At 48.4% G+C, this 19,386-nt stretch overlaps 1 protein-coding gene across 1 annotated transcript in view; it reads right to left on the bottom strand.

The window, feature by feature from the left end:
• Nucleotides 1-19,386, bottom strand: part of DPF3 (double PHD fingers 3) — a 256,417-nt gene that overhangs the window by 121,033 nt on the left and 115,998 nt on the right. Inside the window, exon 3 of the mRNA XM_060163749.1 lies at nucleotides 10,459-10,566. Coding sequence (XP_060019732.1) covers nucleotides 10,459-10,566 — 108 coding nt within the window. The remainder of the gene's footprint in view (nucleotides 1-10,458; nucleotides 10,567-19,386) is intronic.

Below are 19,386 nucleotides of genomic sequence, written 5' to 3'. Positions count from 1 at the left end.
TTTTCAATTCAAAACAAGATTCAAAATTAGATCATATAGTAAAGAGCCCGGGATGTTCTAAGTGTCCTAAAAATGTTACATGCTATTATTATCGAAGTTTGAATGAGTCTGATTTAATGGCACAGCAATGCTGTCCAATAGAAATATAATGCAAGCCATTCATGTAATTTTAAACTTTTTAGTAGCCACATTAATAAAAGGAAAGAGCAACAGGCACAATTAATCTTAATATATATTTTATCTAACCCAACATATCCAAAACATGATCACTTCAATGTGTAATCAATCTTTTTAAATGATTGCGATATTTTACATTATTTTATTCACATCAAGTCTTTGAAATCTAGTGAGTATTTTACGCTTACAGTGCATCTCAATTCAGATGAGCTGCATTTCAAGTATTCCATGGCCACATGTGGCTGGTGGCTACCATATTAAACACCACAGGTTTACAGAATTAAAAGGAACATTTGCTATGATTTTGCTTCTAAAAAATGGAAGGACGTTAAATATGCTCTTAGTTTTGTCTACTTGATACCCGGCTGAGTACCATTCCAGAACAACATTCTAGCCGACCCCTGGCAAACCCTGGTTTCAAAGCACTATGGGTAAAGCCTGCAAGGTCAGAGTGACAGGCTAACCAGTGCCCTCCCAACAAAGCAGCAGAGGGTACATTCTCTGGCTCCAGACCACAGGAGGTCCCAGAGGGAAGGAAAAATAAGGTAACAGGTCCAAGCTCTTGCACAATGCACGTCCTAGACACGCTCCCTATGGAGCCCTTAGGGATTTCATTGATTCGTTTTTATTCTAATACAGCTCATCTGGATATAAGATTTAATAATTCTTTAAAAGCGTATTCATTTTGACCCTTGCACAAATTTGGGGACCGCATAACCTGACAGGAGCCATCAAACACTTAACATTAAAAGAAAATGGTCTAAAACACAAACACCTAATTCATCTTTAAATTAGCCTGATTTTATACACATGGATACAAACCCACGGATCGGTACTCTCTCCGGAGCGGCAGCAGCTGTCACCCAAGCCAGCCACCTCCCCAGGCCCCCGTACGCAGCACTGCCTGCACTTCTAATTGGGAACAGAGATACTCCTTGGGTGACTTCCAGCACGATCCATCACACCAGAGACAGCTTCTGTGCAAGCTGAAGCAAATCAGTTTCCAAATAAGAAAAAACCTCTCAGACAAACAAGGATTGAAGCATAGAAAGTCTTGGAAGGAAGGAAGGAAGGAAGGAAGGGGGGGGAGGGAGGGAGGGAGGAAGGGAGGGAGGAAGGGAGGAAGGGAGGAAGGAAGGAAGGGAGGGAGGGAGGAAGGGAGGGAGGAAGGAAGGGAGGGAGGAAGGAAGGAAGGAAGGAAGGAAGGAAGGAAGGAAGGAAGGAGGGAGGGAGGGAGGGAGGGAGGGAGGAAAGGAAAGCACAAATAAAAGCAAAACAAAAAAAGAAAAAGTCACCAGTGAAGAGCAATGGCTTCTCCCCAGGGCTGTGGACAGGGCAGCCATCCTCTCGGGTGGAGATCAAAGCCACAGGCTTTTGACACAGGTGCTCCAAGTCTGCCACCCAATGCACCAAATGCAAGGCTTCCACTGGGTTGTTGGAACCACTGAGCTCATTAACAGGATGCAGGCAAGACGAGGCTGAAAGTGCAACATGGGAGCACGATGAGTAATTAAATCCCAGGTCATTTAAAAATGCAAACGCTTGGATGTCACAGGCTCACGGAGCCTCTGACTCCTCGTGCATTTTTTGCCTCAGGATGGAGGACTGGGAACCTGCAAGTCATATATGGATTACAATAAAATATGCCATATAAAAAACAGATTAAGACAGTTCTTCTTTGGGGACATATACAAAGAGAGGAGCTGTCTGTTAGCTGTCGAGTTTGCAAGAGATACCATCTTTGGGGAGGCTGTGCTCTGCCAACAGACAGACTGCCCCCAGGGAAATCGTGGTGAAACACCCTGACAAGGCACATCCATCCGTCCATCCATCACGGGCGCTCTCTGACGCAGGAGCCTGGAGATAGAGTTATGGTGCAAAGGAGGTAGAAACCCCACAGACAATGGCAGACAATCCTGCTACATCATGAGTGCTCAGATTTTTTTTTCCACCTCACGCTAGTTTTTCTTTAAAAATACAAATGTGCAGTTTTCTCTTCTGGCCACTTATTATTTTGAGGAGTTAATCTCATCACATTTCCGTGGGTTTATACATCAACTTACACCAAGGAGCAAGAAGCTTAGGAATCATTTTTTCATTTATGCCCAACAGACTCTCGGGCTCACGGGGAAGGAGAGGGGTATTGTTATCTCTCACCCTACGGAGGAAGAGATTGGAGGGGACCAAAGCCCTGATTTCCTGAGATGGTGGCAGGCCCAGGAATCCATCTGTGCATTCCTCAGGGGTGCCATTTTCTTGGCTACGTTTGACTCCCTGCTTTGTGATTCATAAAGCTCAAAATAGATGAGGTTCACAATGAGGACCCATCGCCCAGGCTGCACCCTGCAGGCCCTCGTTACTGCTTCTTTTAGAAGCCCAAGATATGCACACAACAGGAGGACTGATCATGGCCCCAAGAGCCCTGTGGTCCCCACTCTCTGCTGTGCCTACCCACTCACCCCTAAGCCAACACGCAATGATGGGCCCCTGGAAGCAGCACCCAGAGATTGGCAGCATAGATAAGCATTCCCTCACCCCGAGACACAGAAAAACACCCACACTATCAAAGGAAGCTCACCACTGGGCTGGTCAGCAGACCACGTCAATACAACTTAGCAGGAAGGTGAGGGAGCAGAAGGACGGTGGGAATGGACTGAGTGGTGAAATGATTCAAGGGAATACAGATTGCTGGAAAGTGCAAGAAGCTGTCTGGGGTGAAATCTCAGCTCTTGTACCCTACACTGCACACTTGGCCTTGATCTCCTCACCTGTACAACAAAGCCCACTTCCCGGTGTTTTTACAGGGCCAGATGAGATAATGGATATACAGCGTCTGCACAGGGACGATGCTCAATTCATGTGAGCCCCCCCTTTTCCCCTTCTAAAGTCTCCTTCTCCTTGCACTTCTCAGCAAAACTCCTCACCTTCTGACGCTCTCAGACCATCAGACATGGTGAGACACAGCTCCCTGCAACTGGGCGTGGGCCCAGGGGGAATGGAAGCGAGGAAGCCAAGTCTGGAGCAGTTAAGAGGACAGAGGAGGCTGAGGATGGGACTAAGCTCACAGGCCGAGATGCTGCTCCGATTCCCGGGGGGTCCATGCTGCAGATTTGGAAATCACAGCAGAACCATGTGGAAGAGGCCTTGCTCTACTCATTCATTTTACAAATAATTATTGAGCACTTACTATGTACCAGGCTCTGTTCTAGGTGCTAAGGACACAGCTGTGAACAAGAGACAGAAATTCTTGCCCTCATAGAAGTTATATTCTAGTGGGGGAGAAACAAGACATAAACAAGCAAGACCCACAGTATGGCAGATGGTAATCAATGTTCTGGAGACAGAGCAGAGGAGGGGAAGCTGGAGCATCGGGGGTTATGGGAGGGCGGTTCCACTTTTAGATGTGGCCAGGAAGGCACGAGCCTGAAGGAGCAGGAAGGAGGCCATGCGGCTAATAGGAAAGGACGTCCTAAGCAAAGTCGCCATCGCGCAAAGGCCCTGAAACTGAGGCCTGTCTGCCCAGAGCACAGTGAGCCAGGGAAAGGGTAGGAGCCCAGTTCAGAGAGTTCTGGGGCCTGAACGGCTGTGTAGGCCATTGCGAGAATGCTGACTTCTAATTCTGAAGCCATTGGTAGTTTCAAGCAAAGGGTGACATTATGATGCCTATGTATATTTTTTAAATTTTATTTTATTATTTTTTTATACATCAGGTTCTTCTTAGTTATCTATTTTATACATATTAGTGTATATATGTCAAGCCAATCTCCCAATTCATCCCACCACCACCACTACTCCCCCCGCCCGCTTTCCCCACTTGGTGTCCGTATGTTTGCTCTCTATGTCTGTGTCTCTATTTCTGCCTTGCAAACTGGTTCATCTGTAACATTTTCCTAGGTTCCACATATATGCGTTAATATACAATATTTGTTTTTCTCTTTCTGACTTCCTTCACTCTGTATGACAGTCTCTAGGTCCATCCACGTCTCTACAAATGACCCAGTTTTGTTCCTTTTTATGGCTGAGTAATATTCCATTATATATATGCACCACATCTTCTCTAGCCATCCGTCTGTTGGTGGGCATTTAGGTTGATGATGGCTATATTTTAACAGGATCACTGTGAAGTCAACTGAAGGAAGGTGAGGGCAGAGTGAGGAGACTAGTTAGGAGTGACTGCAGTAGGTGTGGAGCCCTGCCAACGAGCCGGCGCTTAGGAGAGGGCCCTGTCCTCATGGTGCCTATGTCCTGGTTGCTAGATACAGCCAGAGGGCAGGCCCCTAGCCCCTGAGCAGGGGGCATCCCCACACAGTGAAGGAGGCTGGGTGGCCAGTGCCAAGGGGCACAGGTACAGAGCCATACCGGAGCAAGTCCACAGAGGAACGGTTCTCAGAGAAGAAGGCAGATCAGCCTAGGCCAAGGGCAGGAGAAAAGATCCAGCCAGACAGGCCTGGCCCAGCGCCACGGGATAACAGGCGTTAGTAAAACAGAGAGGAAGCCTTCCAAGTTTATCTCTGTGCTCTGGACAATGTATGCGAGAGGACTCAGTTCTGGGACACAAGGGGTGAGCTTGGGCAAGCTGTGGTTCTGGGAAAGGTAGATCCCACAGCCAGACGCCAGGTCTTTTCTCCTCAGGATAGAAGATACTAGACTCGGGCTTTTAAGAGACTCTAAGGCAGGGCTTCCCTGGTGGCACAGTGTTTGAGAGTCCGCCTGCCGATGCAGGGGACACGGGTTCGTGCCCCGGTCCGGGAAGATCCCACATGCTGTGGAGCGGCTGGGCCCGTGAGCCATGGCCGCTGAGCCTGCGTGTCCCGAGCCTGTGCTCCTCAACGGGAGAGGCCACAACAGTGAGAGGCCCGCGTACTGAAAAAAAAAGACTCTAACGCAGACTGTGTTCCCATTCTGGCCAGACAGCACACACTCTTCCAGCTGGGCAGTGAGCTGCCTGCAATGAGCACATGCTGGGGACAGAACAGGGTCGGCTGAGGCCCCCTTGGCCCACCTAGCAGCACTGCGTGGAGGTGGCATCATAGTGCCAAGTCCTCCAGCTCCACCCTCCCACTGGACCCTCAGAACAACCCCGGGAAACAAGCAGAGCAGCTGCCATGATCTGCATTTCAGATGAAGAATCAAGGCCAGAGTGGTTAGGTGACTGCCCAAAATCACACAGCCAGTGGGTGGAGAGGTCTGGACTTGAACCCAGGCCTTGTGATTCCTATTTGAGGGCTTGTCTCCTGCAGAGCACATAATGAAGGCCCCTATGGGCTAAAACCAAAGAGAGGCAAGATGGCAAAGCTGGGACAGGCCCCACGGGCCAGGCTGGGTGCTAGTTGGGGAGGCCAGGTCAGCGGCCGAAGGCTCCGCCTCTCCCACTCAATCTCCCTCATCCATGCAATGGGCATGATGAGAGCTAAGCCATGTTCTTCAAGCTTGGGAACAGACACCAGGCACTTTTCTTTCCTTCATCCCTTTAATAAATCTTTGCTGTCCACCTATCATGTGCCAAGTCCGGTGCTGGGTGTTGGGGATACAGATGAAGGATTGGGTGGGCCTCTGCACTCAAAATGTGCGCCTTCCAGCAGGGAGAGATACAAGTGAAAAGGCCCTGGCGTAACAGGGCGACAGCCTTACAACCTACACTCTAAACATGGTTCCCCCAGGTCCAACTGAAAAACCCAGCCATGGAAACTCTGCAGCAGCTGTGCACGCCGCCACCCAGCCGACTCCCAGCTGCCGCCCATTTCCTGGGCCAGCCCAGGCTCCCAGAGCCCTGCGAGACTCGAGCAGTGTCATAGGCCCAGGCCCAGTCCCCCGGACCCAGCGCCTTCCCCCAGACTGCCAGGAGGGCACAAAGCAGGGGCCGGAGTGGCCTGCCCACCTCTCTCCAGCTCACGAGGCCAACAAGAGCTGTGAAAAAGCTGCTGTTGCCGGCCTCCAGGATGGATGGCTGCAGCTCTGACACTGCAGGAAAGAGATAAATGACTGGTCATTTCCCCCTGATGCACTTGAAGGCATCCATTCTCCCCGCCATACCACGCTCAAGGAACCCCCTCGCAGAGACAGATAAGCACCGACATATGGGGTGGGAGCTCAGCGTCCTTCCCCCTTGGAAGGACACAGCCAGACTCCTCTGTGGGCCAGGGGAAGGTCACGCTGTCCGTTGGCTCACACCTGGCTGGGGGCTCCACGGGTCCCTGCCCCCGCCTCCCCCAGTCTTGCCCACCCCACCTGGCTCATCCCTGTGAGGCGCACACGGGAGACGGGGAGGCGGGGGCAGAGGGAGCCAGCTGACAGGCTCATCGATCTCAGGCCACATGCTTGGCACATCGGCAGCGTTCCGTAAGTTGTTCCCGGGCTGGGAGGGTGCTGGAGGAGTCGGGGGGACTGCCTCGAGGAGAAGAGAAATCGCGCCGAACATCAGAGAGAAAACGGTGGAAGAAGCCCGGAGATTATTAAAATGTGGGCCATGTACAAAAGCAGTAGGGAACTAATTAAGATGCAGGATTTTCAAAAGCTGGGGAAGTTGGCCACAGCCTGCTCCCATCTGTAGAGTCCTGGCAGTTCAGTGCGGCAGGGACAGCACCCTAGGCAGGCAAAGCAGGCCTCTCCACCGCTGCCCTCACAGGTGGGACTCAGGCCTCTGCCTGGACCGCCCCCTTGGGGGGCACCCCTCCGAGGGCCCCTGAGACTTGCTTGTTGGCCAGCTATGGCACCCTCTGCTTTGGGGCCGTACCCTAGCCTACCATCCCCTGAGGGGCCCTGCCTGACTGTTCACGTTCCCCCAACATGTGGTAGGGTGGTGATTGTCCCGGTCATTCATGCCCAGTCACTGGGTGGTTGCCAAAAAAAAACGAAGAGAAAGAACCAGAACCCTGTTCCTGGCTGCCTTCCTTCCCATCACCCTTGGAATTTGGCAAGGGTGGCAAAGAGCCAGGCTGCTCCCTAAGTGTCCCGGAGCGGAAGGGCATTACAAGGCCTCAGGTACATTCCGGGAGCCCTACAGGTCTGAGACACCAGGATGAATGTGCGTGTTGAGTCCTGGAGCAACATGGCGCCAGTTCCAACAGGTTCCCCCATAGGGTTCTTTTCCTTGGCTTCACCACTGATAGCCCCTTGGGAAATTAACTTCCTAATTCAGTGCCACAGTTTCCCAACCTCTAAAACAAAGATAAAATCTGCTCCAGACCACAGGGACCAAAAGGTCTGGGGTCAGAAGATGCTAAACTGATCGAAGCAGACTATCTGAGGATTTAACCCAGAAAGACACAAGTTAAAAGTTTGTTCCCAGCCCTTTTTCCTCATTCATAAAAAAAAAGTGAAGTTAAAGGCTCTTTTTTAATCAGCTGGCTTTTGCCCAACATCTGCCCGGCTTCAGGGCCTTCTGGTGGATATTCACTACCCACCTTTGTCTCCTGCCAGCTCAGCTTCCCCTTTGCAAGGGCAGAGCTCCATTCCTGGGGGAACGGTCCAGGGGAGGCCCCTCTCTGGCACCAGGCTCCTGCCCCTCTTCGCGTTGCCTGAGTTGTGATGGCTGTGCCCTGAAACACCCTGCGTGCACCTCTGCAGCCAGGTGCAAGCTGCAGAGAACGCTGAACTCCGCTGTCAGTCAGCGGAGAGAAATGATGTTGCGTGTGTTGTCCTTCAGATGCCCAGGCAAGTGGGAGGTTTGCAAGATGTTTATTCAGGACTGATCGGAGGGGTGATGTCAGGCGTGAGAAACACATAGGTCCAGGGACGTTGAGAATGCTTTCAAATTCCAAAGAGCTCGCCCCAGCTGTCATCCTCATCCCACCCACACACAGACACATTTTTATTTTCAGCAAGTAGTAAAGAAACATAGGCAGGATGGCATATTCACAGTGAGGGAGATGGGATGAGGACTGCAGGCCTAGGGAGGACTCCATCAGTGTAAGTTTAGCCCAGGAACAAACGACTTCACAGCAGCCATGATGGGCTCCCCACTCGCCACCCGGTGATGCCATAGATGAGCTCTGTGCTGGGCGGGGGCTCTGCAGCCCTGCCCTCAGACCTGCTCTGAGGTCCCTCAGATTCCTGAGTGGACACCCCCTCCCCTTGCCCTGACCTGGTTTCCTGACAAAGCTCTCAGCTCTGAAGACCTAGGGTCAAGGACAAGTCTAAGCCATGTTTAACCCTGGCCTTTGTTGCTGAAAGCTGCCCGCCACTGGCTGGGCTCAGGCAGGGACGCAAAGGAAGACAGGAGGGACAAACCGGGTGCTGGCATGACAAATTGCTTGTGGCATCTCCTTATTATGCATAGAAAGGTCTGACGTGGAAGGAAACTCATGCCTTGAGACAATTCCTCTCCAGGCCGGTGTCCAGTCTCTCACAAGTCAGGGGAACTCTCTCCTCTGAGAACTCTACTGATGGTAGAGCCCAAGGGAGGCTCCAAGAATCATAGACATAACTGCATTCCTAGAGCCCGTCAAGGGGAGCTCAGCAGCACAGGCATCACCTGGGAGCTTGGTAGTATTTTGGTATTATCACCTAGGAGCTTGGTAGGTATTATTTTGCAGGTATGGGCTTCCTCCTTTGTTGTCCCAGATCTGGAAGTGGTCTGAGTCCTGGTCTCTTGGAAGTGGCACGGATGAGTGATGAGGTAATCCTTAACTGGATTATCCTTTTTTTTTTTTTCTTTGCGGTACACGGGCCTCTCACTGTTGTGGCCTCTCCCATTGTGGAGCACAGGCTCTGGACACGCAGGCTCAGCAGCCATGGCTCACGGGCCCAGCCGCTCCACGGCACGTGGGATCTTCCTGGACCGGGGCACAAACCTGTGTCCCCTGCATCAGCAGGTGGACTGTCAACCACTGCGCCACCAGGGAAGCCCTGGATTATACTTTGAGTGTAATTCTAGAACCACTCTGGCTAATATGGGGACCACTAACCATGTGTGGCAATCAAGCACTTAAAATGTGGCTAGTTTGCAATGAAATGTGTTAAAAGATACACAATGGAATTAAAAAACAATACCAAAAAAAGTACAATACCTCGTTCATAATTTTTATACTGATTACACGCTGAAATGATATTAGTCATATGTTAAGTTAAATAGAATCTATCGTTAAGATTAATTTCTTTTTCCTTTTTTAAATGTGGCTACTAGAAAATGTAAAATGACACATGTGGCTCACAATCGTGATCCAGGAGACTTGGCTCTCCTACAGCCTGCATCTCAGGGAGTTTGGGACAGCCCCAGTCATCACCCTGGAGTGTCTGCAAGGGTCTGTAAATTGTCCAAGGCCATTTGAGAACTTGGGTGGAGCACCCGCCCCTAATAAATAAAACTTTTGCACAAGTGAAATGTGAGTTAGGGTGAAAATTTGAAGCGTGCTTAACAAGGGACCTGTGAGAAAGCATCCCGAAGAACCGTTAAGTAGAGATTTTGCAGAAAAAACACAGCCTAAGGAGCCAGTGTGAAAAGGCAGGAGTGAGGTAACATTGCCAGGCAGCTGGCCTTGACAGGCCTGTGTTGTTTGGTGACAGTGGGAGGGGGCATGTCAGCTCTGCCTTTGCCCCACTTAACAGCACTGTTGCCACCACTCTGAGTCATGTCGCAGCTCTGGCATCCCCCAAACCAGACATTCCCTTAAAGCTAAGGACCCAGGGCAATCACTTGGCCTTGCTGCAGCAAGGTCTGAAGACTGCCACCCGCTCAGAAGTGTAATAACAGATCAGTAGTCAAGAAAACTAACCAATTCCTTCTGCACGGCCACAAAGCAATCAACATCACCTAGAGGCAAATTTTGAACTCAAACTCTCTCATTTCCATGTCCAAGATGGGTTCTATTTTTAGTGACTGGCCCCACTCGTGTAAGATGCTCCATTAGCTCATTTCCAGTAAGGGTGGGAGAGGGTACATGGTGCACTGTCCTCCTTTGAAACAGCCTCGGACAAGTTTTCCTTACTTGAAGCCATGGGAAGGTATCACCTGGCCCAAAAGAGCTGCAGCTCCTTCAGCTCTGTTGGGAAAGTCATTCATCCTGGGCCTGTTCCCACACTGTGCCTGCTTGCTCTCCTCTCCTGGGGTGGCAAGAGAAAGACAAGAGGAAGGGGAAGGCCCGAAACACCTAGAGGGAGAGAAGCTTGGTGAGGCTGGGGGCACGTGGATGTGTTTATTCCTGAGAGCGCCATGTAGGCACGTTCCCTCTCCTGGAAAACTCAGCTCTATGGACAAAGCGGCAGAGCAACCTTGTCCTCAGCCAGCCCAGCACCCCCGACCTCTCCCATCGCTGGCCCAGCCAAGCTCCACAGGGCACTGACCAGGTTTTATTTCCAGCAGCCGCAGCTTCGGATCCTCAGGTGGGTGCAATCGTCTCTTCTTACGCCAGCAGCGGGCAGGGTACGTGTATAGCTGGCCCGGGGCGAGGCCTGTGGACAGAGACAGTGTAAAGATTAAAGGCTCCAGGCTGGATCTAACCTTCTCATTCACAGTGAGGAAAGTAAAGCCCAGAGACGTGAAGTGACTTGTCAAGGTCACACAGCTGGTAGATGGTAGAGCCCAGGCAGAATCTAGGTCATCTGACCCCAGGACCCTTGCTCTGTCTGCTCTACCATGCTGCCTCAGTAGACACAGGCCAAAATGAGCCATCACTGTGACCAAAATCAGTTCTGCTCTCTTGGCCTAGGAAGAAAATCAGAGGAACCTCCAAACCACAAGAAGGACTTTTCCAGATTTACCCTCATCACAGTGTTTCCAAGGCAGTGCATATCCAGCTACTGCCCATCAACTGCCCCTCTGTCCAGGCCAAGCAGGTTCCCTTCAAGGGGGAGCAGCAGAAGTCATTCTGTCTACCTACGGACAGCCTGGATTGGGAAACATTTCAAGGAAACAGGATCAAGGCGCTAGATCTCCTACCCACTGAAGAAGTGGGCTTCTTCCACCCACTGATAGCTGCTGGCAGCTTGCTGAAGCCAAAGGGATCCCTGTGCCACCTCCATCAGAATGTAAGCCTGCATAGCCAGCAGCCCTGTACAGCCCTGCCCACCAGCCTGGGCGTTACAAAAAAAAAATGGGCAGGAGTTCAGCGGCTGGCCTCATGTGTCACATGGTCTCCCAACAAGAATCACCATTGAGATTTGGCTTTTGACACGAAAGCTCCACAGCAGCAGCATCTGTCATGCCGAGCGCCCCATGAGGAGCCTTCCTGCTCAACAGACAACACTCTCGTGGGCAGCCAGAGGCCTTGGAGGAATGTGGACTCCCTGCACTAGACCTTGGTTTGTTCCCAGAGAAAAGGGCAGCGGGTGGAGGCTGAGGGGAGAGGAAGAGGGCTGAAGACTGGTTAGGCGGTTAGCAGATTAAAAAGACTGCTCAATGCACCCCAAAATGAACCAGCAAGCCCACTGACCCACCCCTGCTAGAGTGAAAGCCTGGTGAGGACAGGAACTTTGTCTTGTTCAGGTCACAATCCCCAGAACCAGAACTGTGGCTGACACAGAGAAGAATCAAACTAAACATTTGCAGAATGAATGAATGAATGAGTGAGTGAGTGAGTGAGTGAGTGAGTGAATGGAAGAATATGTTCCAGTTCACTTTCATGGAAGTCACAACTCGGTCTTCTGTAGTAAACATGGCATGTGACAGCTGTTAGAGACAGGCAGCCTCCTATGAGAGGGGCACTTCCTAGACCTAGGACCATGAGTAGAAAACATCAGGACCCTATTCCCATCTGCTGTCTTCCATTTTGGGGGGTTTAAAAGTTAAGAGAAAAAAACGGCTTCATTTTTGCATTTTTCAGAGAAAAACCTACAAAAGTTTCATTGCTACACATCCATTCATTCATTTTTCATTTGTACTTGTCATCTCTACCCATGCATAGATGTGGGTCCAAAGCAGAGGACCAGAGTTAAAGGAAACAAAATTTTCCAATTCTTTCTATGTGCTAAGTTTCGTTTTTAATCACACAGCTGCTCCCACAGGTTGCTAGGCTGTGAAGAAGCTGGAGGTTCTGACCCTTCCCCCTGTGATTCTTAGAAACCATCAAGGGTGATAGAGCCTACAGGCTCCAGAGATACCTCTGATGTTATGAGCTAAGGGCTCATCATGTCCTAGAGTCCTTCTAATACCTGACTTTGTTGATAACTGTAAGGTCTTCTGCACAGTAGGAGGATCCTGAAGCTCTGAGTGCCTTGAGCTCTGAGAACCAGACTTGTGACCGATAAGAAGACACAATGAATCCAAAAAATAAGCTTGGTCTCGCTCCCATATGAGGTCCACTTTTGACCTCTGTTTGAGGGAAGGCATCACTGGGAATAGTTTGATGTTTCTGGTGTGTTTCACTCCAGGGCTATGTCACCTCTCACCCCATAATTCCTGAATGGGTACATTGAGTCAGAGTCCCTTCCAGATGTTTTGGCCACTTCTGGGGCTGGTGTTCCCCAGGATCCCAGAGAAGGCCAAGTACAAGGGCTGGCCTGCTGCTCCATATCCCAGAACTGGTCCCATAATCCCACTTATCTTGGATTACCAATTCTTAATCCAGGCTGAAGCCAAAATCACCTGGAGAACTTCTTATTAACACCAATGCCCCAAATCCATGCCAGAGCTACCCAATCCAAACGTAGGTGGGTGGGGGAATTGAGCAACTCTTTTCTTTTTAAGAACTCTATAGCTTGTTACAATAGCTGACAAAGAACCTCTGGATGTCTAAGCATCATCTAGTTACTGCCTGGATGTCCTCTCTGATGTACCAAGACTAGTCTAATGGTTTTTCCAGTAGATTCCCAAGGTTCCCTGTATTTTTCCCAAGCCACTGTCATTAACTGCCTGCTTCCTAGACTGTCCTCTCCACTGGTTTTATAAGATCCAGGGTGGCAGGAACCATGTCCACCTCAAGTATCCCCAGTGCTTAGCACAGCGCCTGGCGGGCATATCAAGAAATACTTATCAAATAAATTCAACCAGAACTGAACCAGCCTCAGAAACGCGGGAAGTGAATGACCCTTAGCCCCTGCTGTTCCTGGCTCCAGGAGACTCCTCCATCCACATCCAAACCGTCCAGGAAGGACCCCTTGAACGGAGCACAGAACCCACCCCACCCATGCCAAGACGGAAGCCTCTGTGCCTTAGGCTCTTTCTTGCCCCACGCGCCGCTTCATGGTATTTCCAGCCTGACCAAAAGCAGGTTAGTGAGAAGGAACTGGTCCAGACCAGCATACGCAAAAGGTCTAAGTGACAAGAGGTCAAAACTGTCAGTGCTCGTCCAAGTCCTCCACCCTCCCTGAGACTGCGGTCACCACACCTGTTGGTCAGCTGCCTGGGGCCACTCAGCTTGTAGCTGCAGGTCCACTCTCCCAGGAGAGTCCATTTTAGTAAGTAGTTTGAATGTCCAGAAGAAGGGATTGTCTTTATTTCATTCTTTAACTTTCTCTAGTAGATTGGAGAAGCTCCACAGTGCAGAGGACAAGGGCGAGTCCTCATACCCCCATTCCCTGCTACCTTGGAAATCTCACCACACCTATCTGAGCCTGTCTCTTTGCCTGTAAGATAAGGGCGGTAATAATACCTACCTTACAAGGACTGTCGTGGGGATTAGCTCATATTCAAGAAGAAGCTCTTTATAACCATGAAGCACTGTACAAATGTCAGTTATTAATTATCATGAATTAGCTGACTTAGACGAGCCTGGACTCTCTGCCCACGTGACATGACAAGGCTGCTCTTTGCTCCTTTAGCCACAAGGGTGGAAACAGGCCTCCCTTTGATGTCTGCTTCAACTCGTATCAACAAGCAAATGGCCCCAAGAACTCTCTCAGGGCTCCCGCCCCCTTCCTTGCCCTCCTCCCTGGGCTGGCAGGCACCAGGGTGCCTTTACAGGGCCAACACGTTCAGCCCTGGAGTTCCACTTATAGAGGGATGAGCAGAGCCCCGTGAGAGTTATATTGTTTATCTCATTAGAACAGGAGGCACATAACTCAAGCCCATGTGTGTGGTGGATGAGGAGGGAGGAAGAGGAGGGGGGAGGGGGAGGATAGAGGCACAGCTGGGCCCGGGAAATTAACCTGGAGGAGGGAGCCTGGGGCTAGGGGGGGATATGGAAGAGGGGAAGGGGGAGGCGGTAGACAAGAGGGGGGACCAATCCTCCCCATAACCAAGGCCACAGCAACTCCTCCATTCACACACCCCACTGAGCAAACTGCTTTGCTATTACTTTGATCTGCAACTCCAGGTACACTTAGGTGCAAGCCCAAGCATGACGGACGCACGTGCACACACACACATCCACATGGGAACTCATACACTGGATGGTGGGAGAACTGGCTTCATAGGAAAATTCAGCAGGATGAGCTCGGTGCCTGTGCAGTCGGCAGACTCCAGGCAAATCACTTGTTATATGCGTGGCCTACGTTCAGCAGGTGGGTCCTGAGTGTATGAGCATCTCTGACAGACACAGCATGAGCCATTAAGAATTCAGAAGATGAAATGGGATGGGAACAGATGTGAAAAGAAGAAACAGAATGGCTTCCTCTTCCCCGGACCAGAGCTGAGCGGTGGCATTCAAGCCCACCCAGAGAAGGGCTTTGCCTGCAGCAGCTCAGGGAGGTGGCCCGAGGCTCCCCACAACAGAAAGCTCATTACTTCACAGGACAGACTGTTGGCCAACTCTTACTGTGATAAAGAGCCTCACCTTGCCCTTATTTTGAATCAAAATCTACCTTCCTGTTATATACTTATGCCAATTTGTCCACCCTCGGTCCCAAGAGTGAATAGGTGTCATCTGCATCCCAGCAACCCACCCCATCCACCTGCTTGGGTTTGAAGGAGAGCCTACGGAGAGGACGGAGAAATGGAGGGCAATGGGAGTTGGAAGAAAGAGGCAGTGACTACACCTGCTCGTGAGCCTGGGATTCTTCACCAAGACTGGGCATCAGAATTGCAGAAGTAGTTATCGAAAAGGGCAGATGGCAGCTTGGTTCCAGTCCAATCCTACCGAACCAGAATAACAGAGATTCACCAAGACAACTGTAGTTTGAAAAACTCCCACATAAGGAACTTCGAACAAGATCAAATCTTACTCATATTTATTTCCCCAGGGCCCAGCACATAATAGGTGCTCCATTAATGTTTGTGGCTGAGGATGCCAATTTGGACCAACTGCAGAGTTGGAGGGATGAGTGATAAGCCCCGGGTAGGGCTTGAGGAGTGGGGAAGATGTATTTCCCAAGCACTTATAGCCATGTCATTTCCTAGTGCTCTGTCATCCCCTCTTCTCCTGGCTTATATAAGAGCTGCCCTGATCCCATGGACCGCCTCTTCAGTGGAGCATTCCTGAACCATCCCAGGCCACAGTGCCTCTTCTCTTCCCTGAAAGTCTGGAGTCCTGGGCACTTGGCACCACGTGACAGCACTCGGCGTGGCTCTCTGTCTGGCTCCCCGACCATCCCCTTCCTGCCGCCCCTCCCATTCTTCCCTGTAAGCTTCTCTCTAAGATTCAATTTCAGTGTCCCATGTGCCAGAACTGCCCTGGCAGTGTAGACCTCAAATCCATAATGCTGCCTGCTTCTCTGGCCCAGAGGTTCCCAAGCCCCTCACGGGTCCCATCACACTCAAAAGCTGACAGAGTAACAGTAGCTAACATTTACTGAGCTCTTACTGTGCTCTAGGCTAGCACCTTATACTCAATGCTATCTCATTGTGACAAAAAGCCTACGAGACATTTAAAGGATGAGGATAGTGAGGAAAGCAGTGATTAAGTAACTGGTGCAGGGTCATACAGCTCATAAGCGTAGCCTAGCTATCATTTCTTTAACAAATGGGGATATACACATATATATATACATACATATATGTTGTGTGCTTGCATAGAGTTTTTTAATGGAAAGATAAACCAAAAATTAATTTTTTAAAGAAGTTACAGGGAAAATAAAAACAGAATAATAGTAACAAGAAGAAGAGAAAGTTGCCTTTAGAAAGAAGAAAGGAACAGGGTAAAAGAACAGAGATAGAATAGAGCTAGACTCTCTCTCTGAATATACCATGCTTTGTAGATTTGACTTTAGAACCATGTAAATATTTTATATTATTAAATTAAATTAAAATATAAAAACAAACATCTGCTTCTAGCTAAAATGGTTTACCAAGGACCAGATTTACCTTCCCACCTGAAGCCAAGACAGAGAAAAAAATGAAACAAGAGTTTTCAAGACACTGGCCATCGGGCAATGAAGGACCATGATCCCTGAGATACTGGAAATGAACAAGATGAGTCCTATGACTGCCTGGGCTTACTTCCTTGAGAGAGTTTCCAGAGTGCAGCACAAGGAGGAGGAACATGGGTAGAACCCAGCCAACTTCCTGAGTCTGAACTGAAGAGAAAGAGCTGAGAGTCCGGGAAGACCAAGGTAACTAGAATTCAAGGAAAAGAATAGTAAAAAGAAGAAAGCGGCACAGAGAAGGAACTGTGGAGATACACAAAGGGTCCCCTTCAAGTATTCAGCTCAGTACTGATGAGAGCATGCTTGTAAGGAATCTACTCAATGCCGAGGAAAGAACCACCTGTAAGAACAGAGGTGTGCCTGGTTTGCACAAGGGGCTGAGAATAGTCTGTTCCCACAAGCATGCTGGGAAAGTCTCATGATTCATGGAGTACTAGGTAGGGTACACAGAATGGTCTTGCCTCACTAATGAGGAATAATTAGCCCTAGGCTAAGCACTGCTCCAGTTCCACCTAACAAATCTTAAAAGCAAGATAAGAAAAGATCAAATTGTTTCCAAGTCACTTGACAGTGAACCAAAACAAAGTTCCAGAATATTTACAGGAATAAAAAATATATACCGTACCCAGCAAGGTAAAAATTCACAAAGTTGGACATCCAATCAAAAATTACAAGGCATGTAAAGAAGCTAGAAAATATGACCTACAATGAGAGGGGGAAAAAAATCAATTGAAACCAAGCCAGAATTGACACTGATGTTAGAATTAGCAGCAAGAATACTAAAAGTTATTATTTGTATTCCATATGTTTAAAAGTTAAAAACAGTTTGTTTTAAAAGACTCCAATTTGACTTCTAAAAATGAAAACTACAACGTGTAAGATTAAAAACATACTGGATGGAATTAATGTCAGATGAGACACTGGAGAAGAAAATATTAGAACACTTAAAAACATAGCAATATGGGCTTCCCTGTTGGTGCAGTGGTTAAGAATCCACCTGCCAATGCCGGAGACATGGGTTTGAGCCCTGGTCCCGGAAGATCCCACATGCCACGGAGCAACTAAGCCCATGCGCAACAACTACTGAGCCTGCACTCTAGAGCCCGTGAGCCACAACTACTGAGCTTGCATGCCGCCAACTACTGAAGCCCGCCTACCTAGAGCCCGTGCTCCGCAACGAGAAGCCACCTCAATGAGAAGCCTGCGCACCACAACAAAGAGTAGTCCCCACTTGCCACAACTAGAGAAAGCCCGCATGCAGCAATGATGACCAACACAGCCAAAAATAAAAATAAATAAAATAAATACATTTAAAAAAAAACAATCAATGTAACTCATCATATTAACAAACTACAAAAGCAAAACCACATAATCATCTCAATAGACTCAGCAAAATCAGCTGACAAAAACCAACATCCAATCCTGATTTAAAACTGTCAAACTAGAAATAGGAGCATCCTCAATCTGATAAAGAGCAACTACAAAAAACCTACAGCTGGGACTTCCCTGGCAGTCCACTGGTTAAGACTCCGCACTTCCACTGCAGGGGGCAGGGGTTTGATCCCCGGTTGGGGAACTAAGATCCTGCATGCCATGCAGTATGGCAATAAATAAAAAACAAAAAAAACCTACACCTAACATCATACTTAATAATGAAAGAATGAATGCTTTCACCTTAAGATCAGGAACAACATAAGGATGTCCACTCTTTCCATGTTTACTTAATATTGTACTGGACATTCCAGCCAGTGCAATAGAGAAGTAAAATAAATAAAACACATAGATATTGAAAAGTTTTCTTTATTCACTAAAATAATCAACTATGTAGAAAATGCTGTGGAATCTATAGAAAGCTTCTAGAACTAATAAATGAGTACAGCAAGATTGTAGGATTCAAGTGAATACACAAAAAATAATCGTATTTCTGTATACTAGCAAAGAAAAATCAGAAATTTAATTTTTTTAATCCATTTACAATATTATCAAAAATATTAAGCACTTAGAGATAAATCTGACAAAAATGTGAAAGAACTGTACATTGAAAACTAAAAATTATTGATGAGAAAAATTAAAAGGGATAATAATAAATGGGAAGATATATTATATCCATGGGTTGGATGACTCAATATTGAGAACTGTCAGTTTTCCCCAAGTTGATCTATAAACTCCACACAAGGGCTTCCCTGGTGGTGCAGTGGTTGGGAGTCCGCCTGCCAATGCAGGGGACATGGGTTTGAGCCCTGGTCCAGGAGGATCCCACATGCCGCGGAGCAGCTGGACCCGTGCGCCACAGCTGCTGAGCCTGCGCTCTAGAGCCTGTGAGCCACAAATACCGAGCCTGAGTGCCACAGCTACTCAGGCCAGCGTGCTCCGCAACAAGAGAAGCCACTGTGATGGGAGGCCCACGCACCACAGTGAAGAGTAGCCCCCATTCCCACAACTAGAGAAAGCCTGTGCGCAACAACGAAGACCCAGTGCAGCCAAAAATAAATAAATAAATAAATATTTTTTTTAAAAAAACAAAAAAAACCCTCCACACAATGTCAACCAAAATCCCAGCAGACTTTTTGTAGAAATTTACAAATTGATTATAAAATTCTTATGGAAGTTCGAAGAACCTAGAATAGCTGAAATAACTTCAAAAAAGGACAAATTTGGAGAGGTCTTGTATCTATTTTCATTAACAAGAAAACCAGCAAACAACCCAATTTTAAAATGGTCCAAAGATTTGAATATTTTACCAAAGGATATACATGGATAGTAAATAAGCACATGTAAATATGCCCAACATCATTAATTAGGGAAATGCAAAGTAAAACCACAATGAGATACCACTATATAACAATAGGAATGGCTAAAACTTTAAAAAGTTGACCATACCAAATGTTAGTGAGAATATAGAGGAACTGGAACTCTCATACATTGCTGGAATGGATATAAAATGGTACAACCACTTTGAAAAACAGCCTGACAGTTTCTTAAAATGTTAAATATATACCTTCCTTATGATATAGCCGTTACACTCCTAGGTAC

This window comes from Lagenorhynchus albirostris, chromosome 1, assembly GCF_949774975.1.
Source record: "Lagenorhynchus albirostris chromosome 1, mLagAlb1.1, whole genome shotgun sequence".
Classification (NCBI taxonomy): domain Eukaryota; kingdom Metazoa; phylum Chordata; class Mammalia; order Artiodactyla; family Delphinidae; genus Lagenorhynchus; species Lagenorhynchus albirostris.
This window is presented reverse-complemented; position numbering and strand designations above follow the sequence as displayed.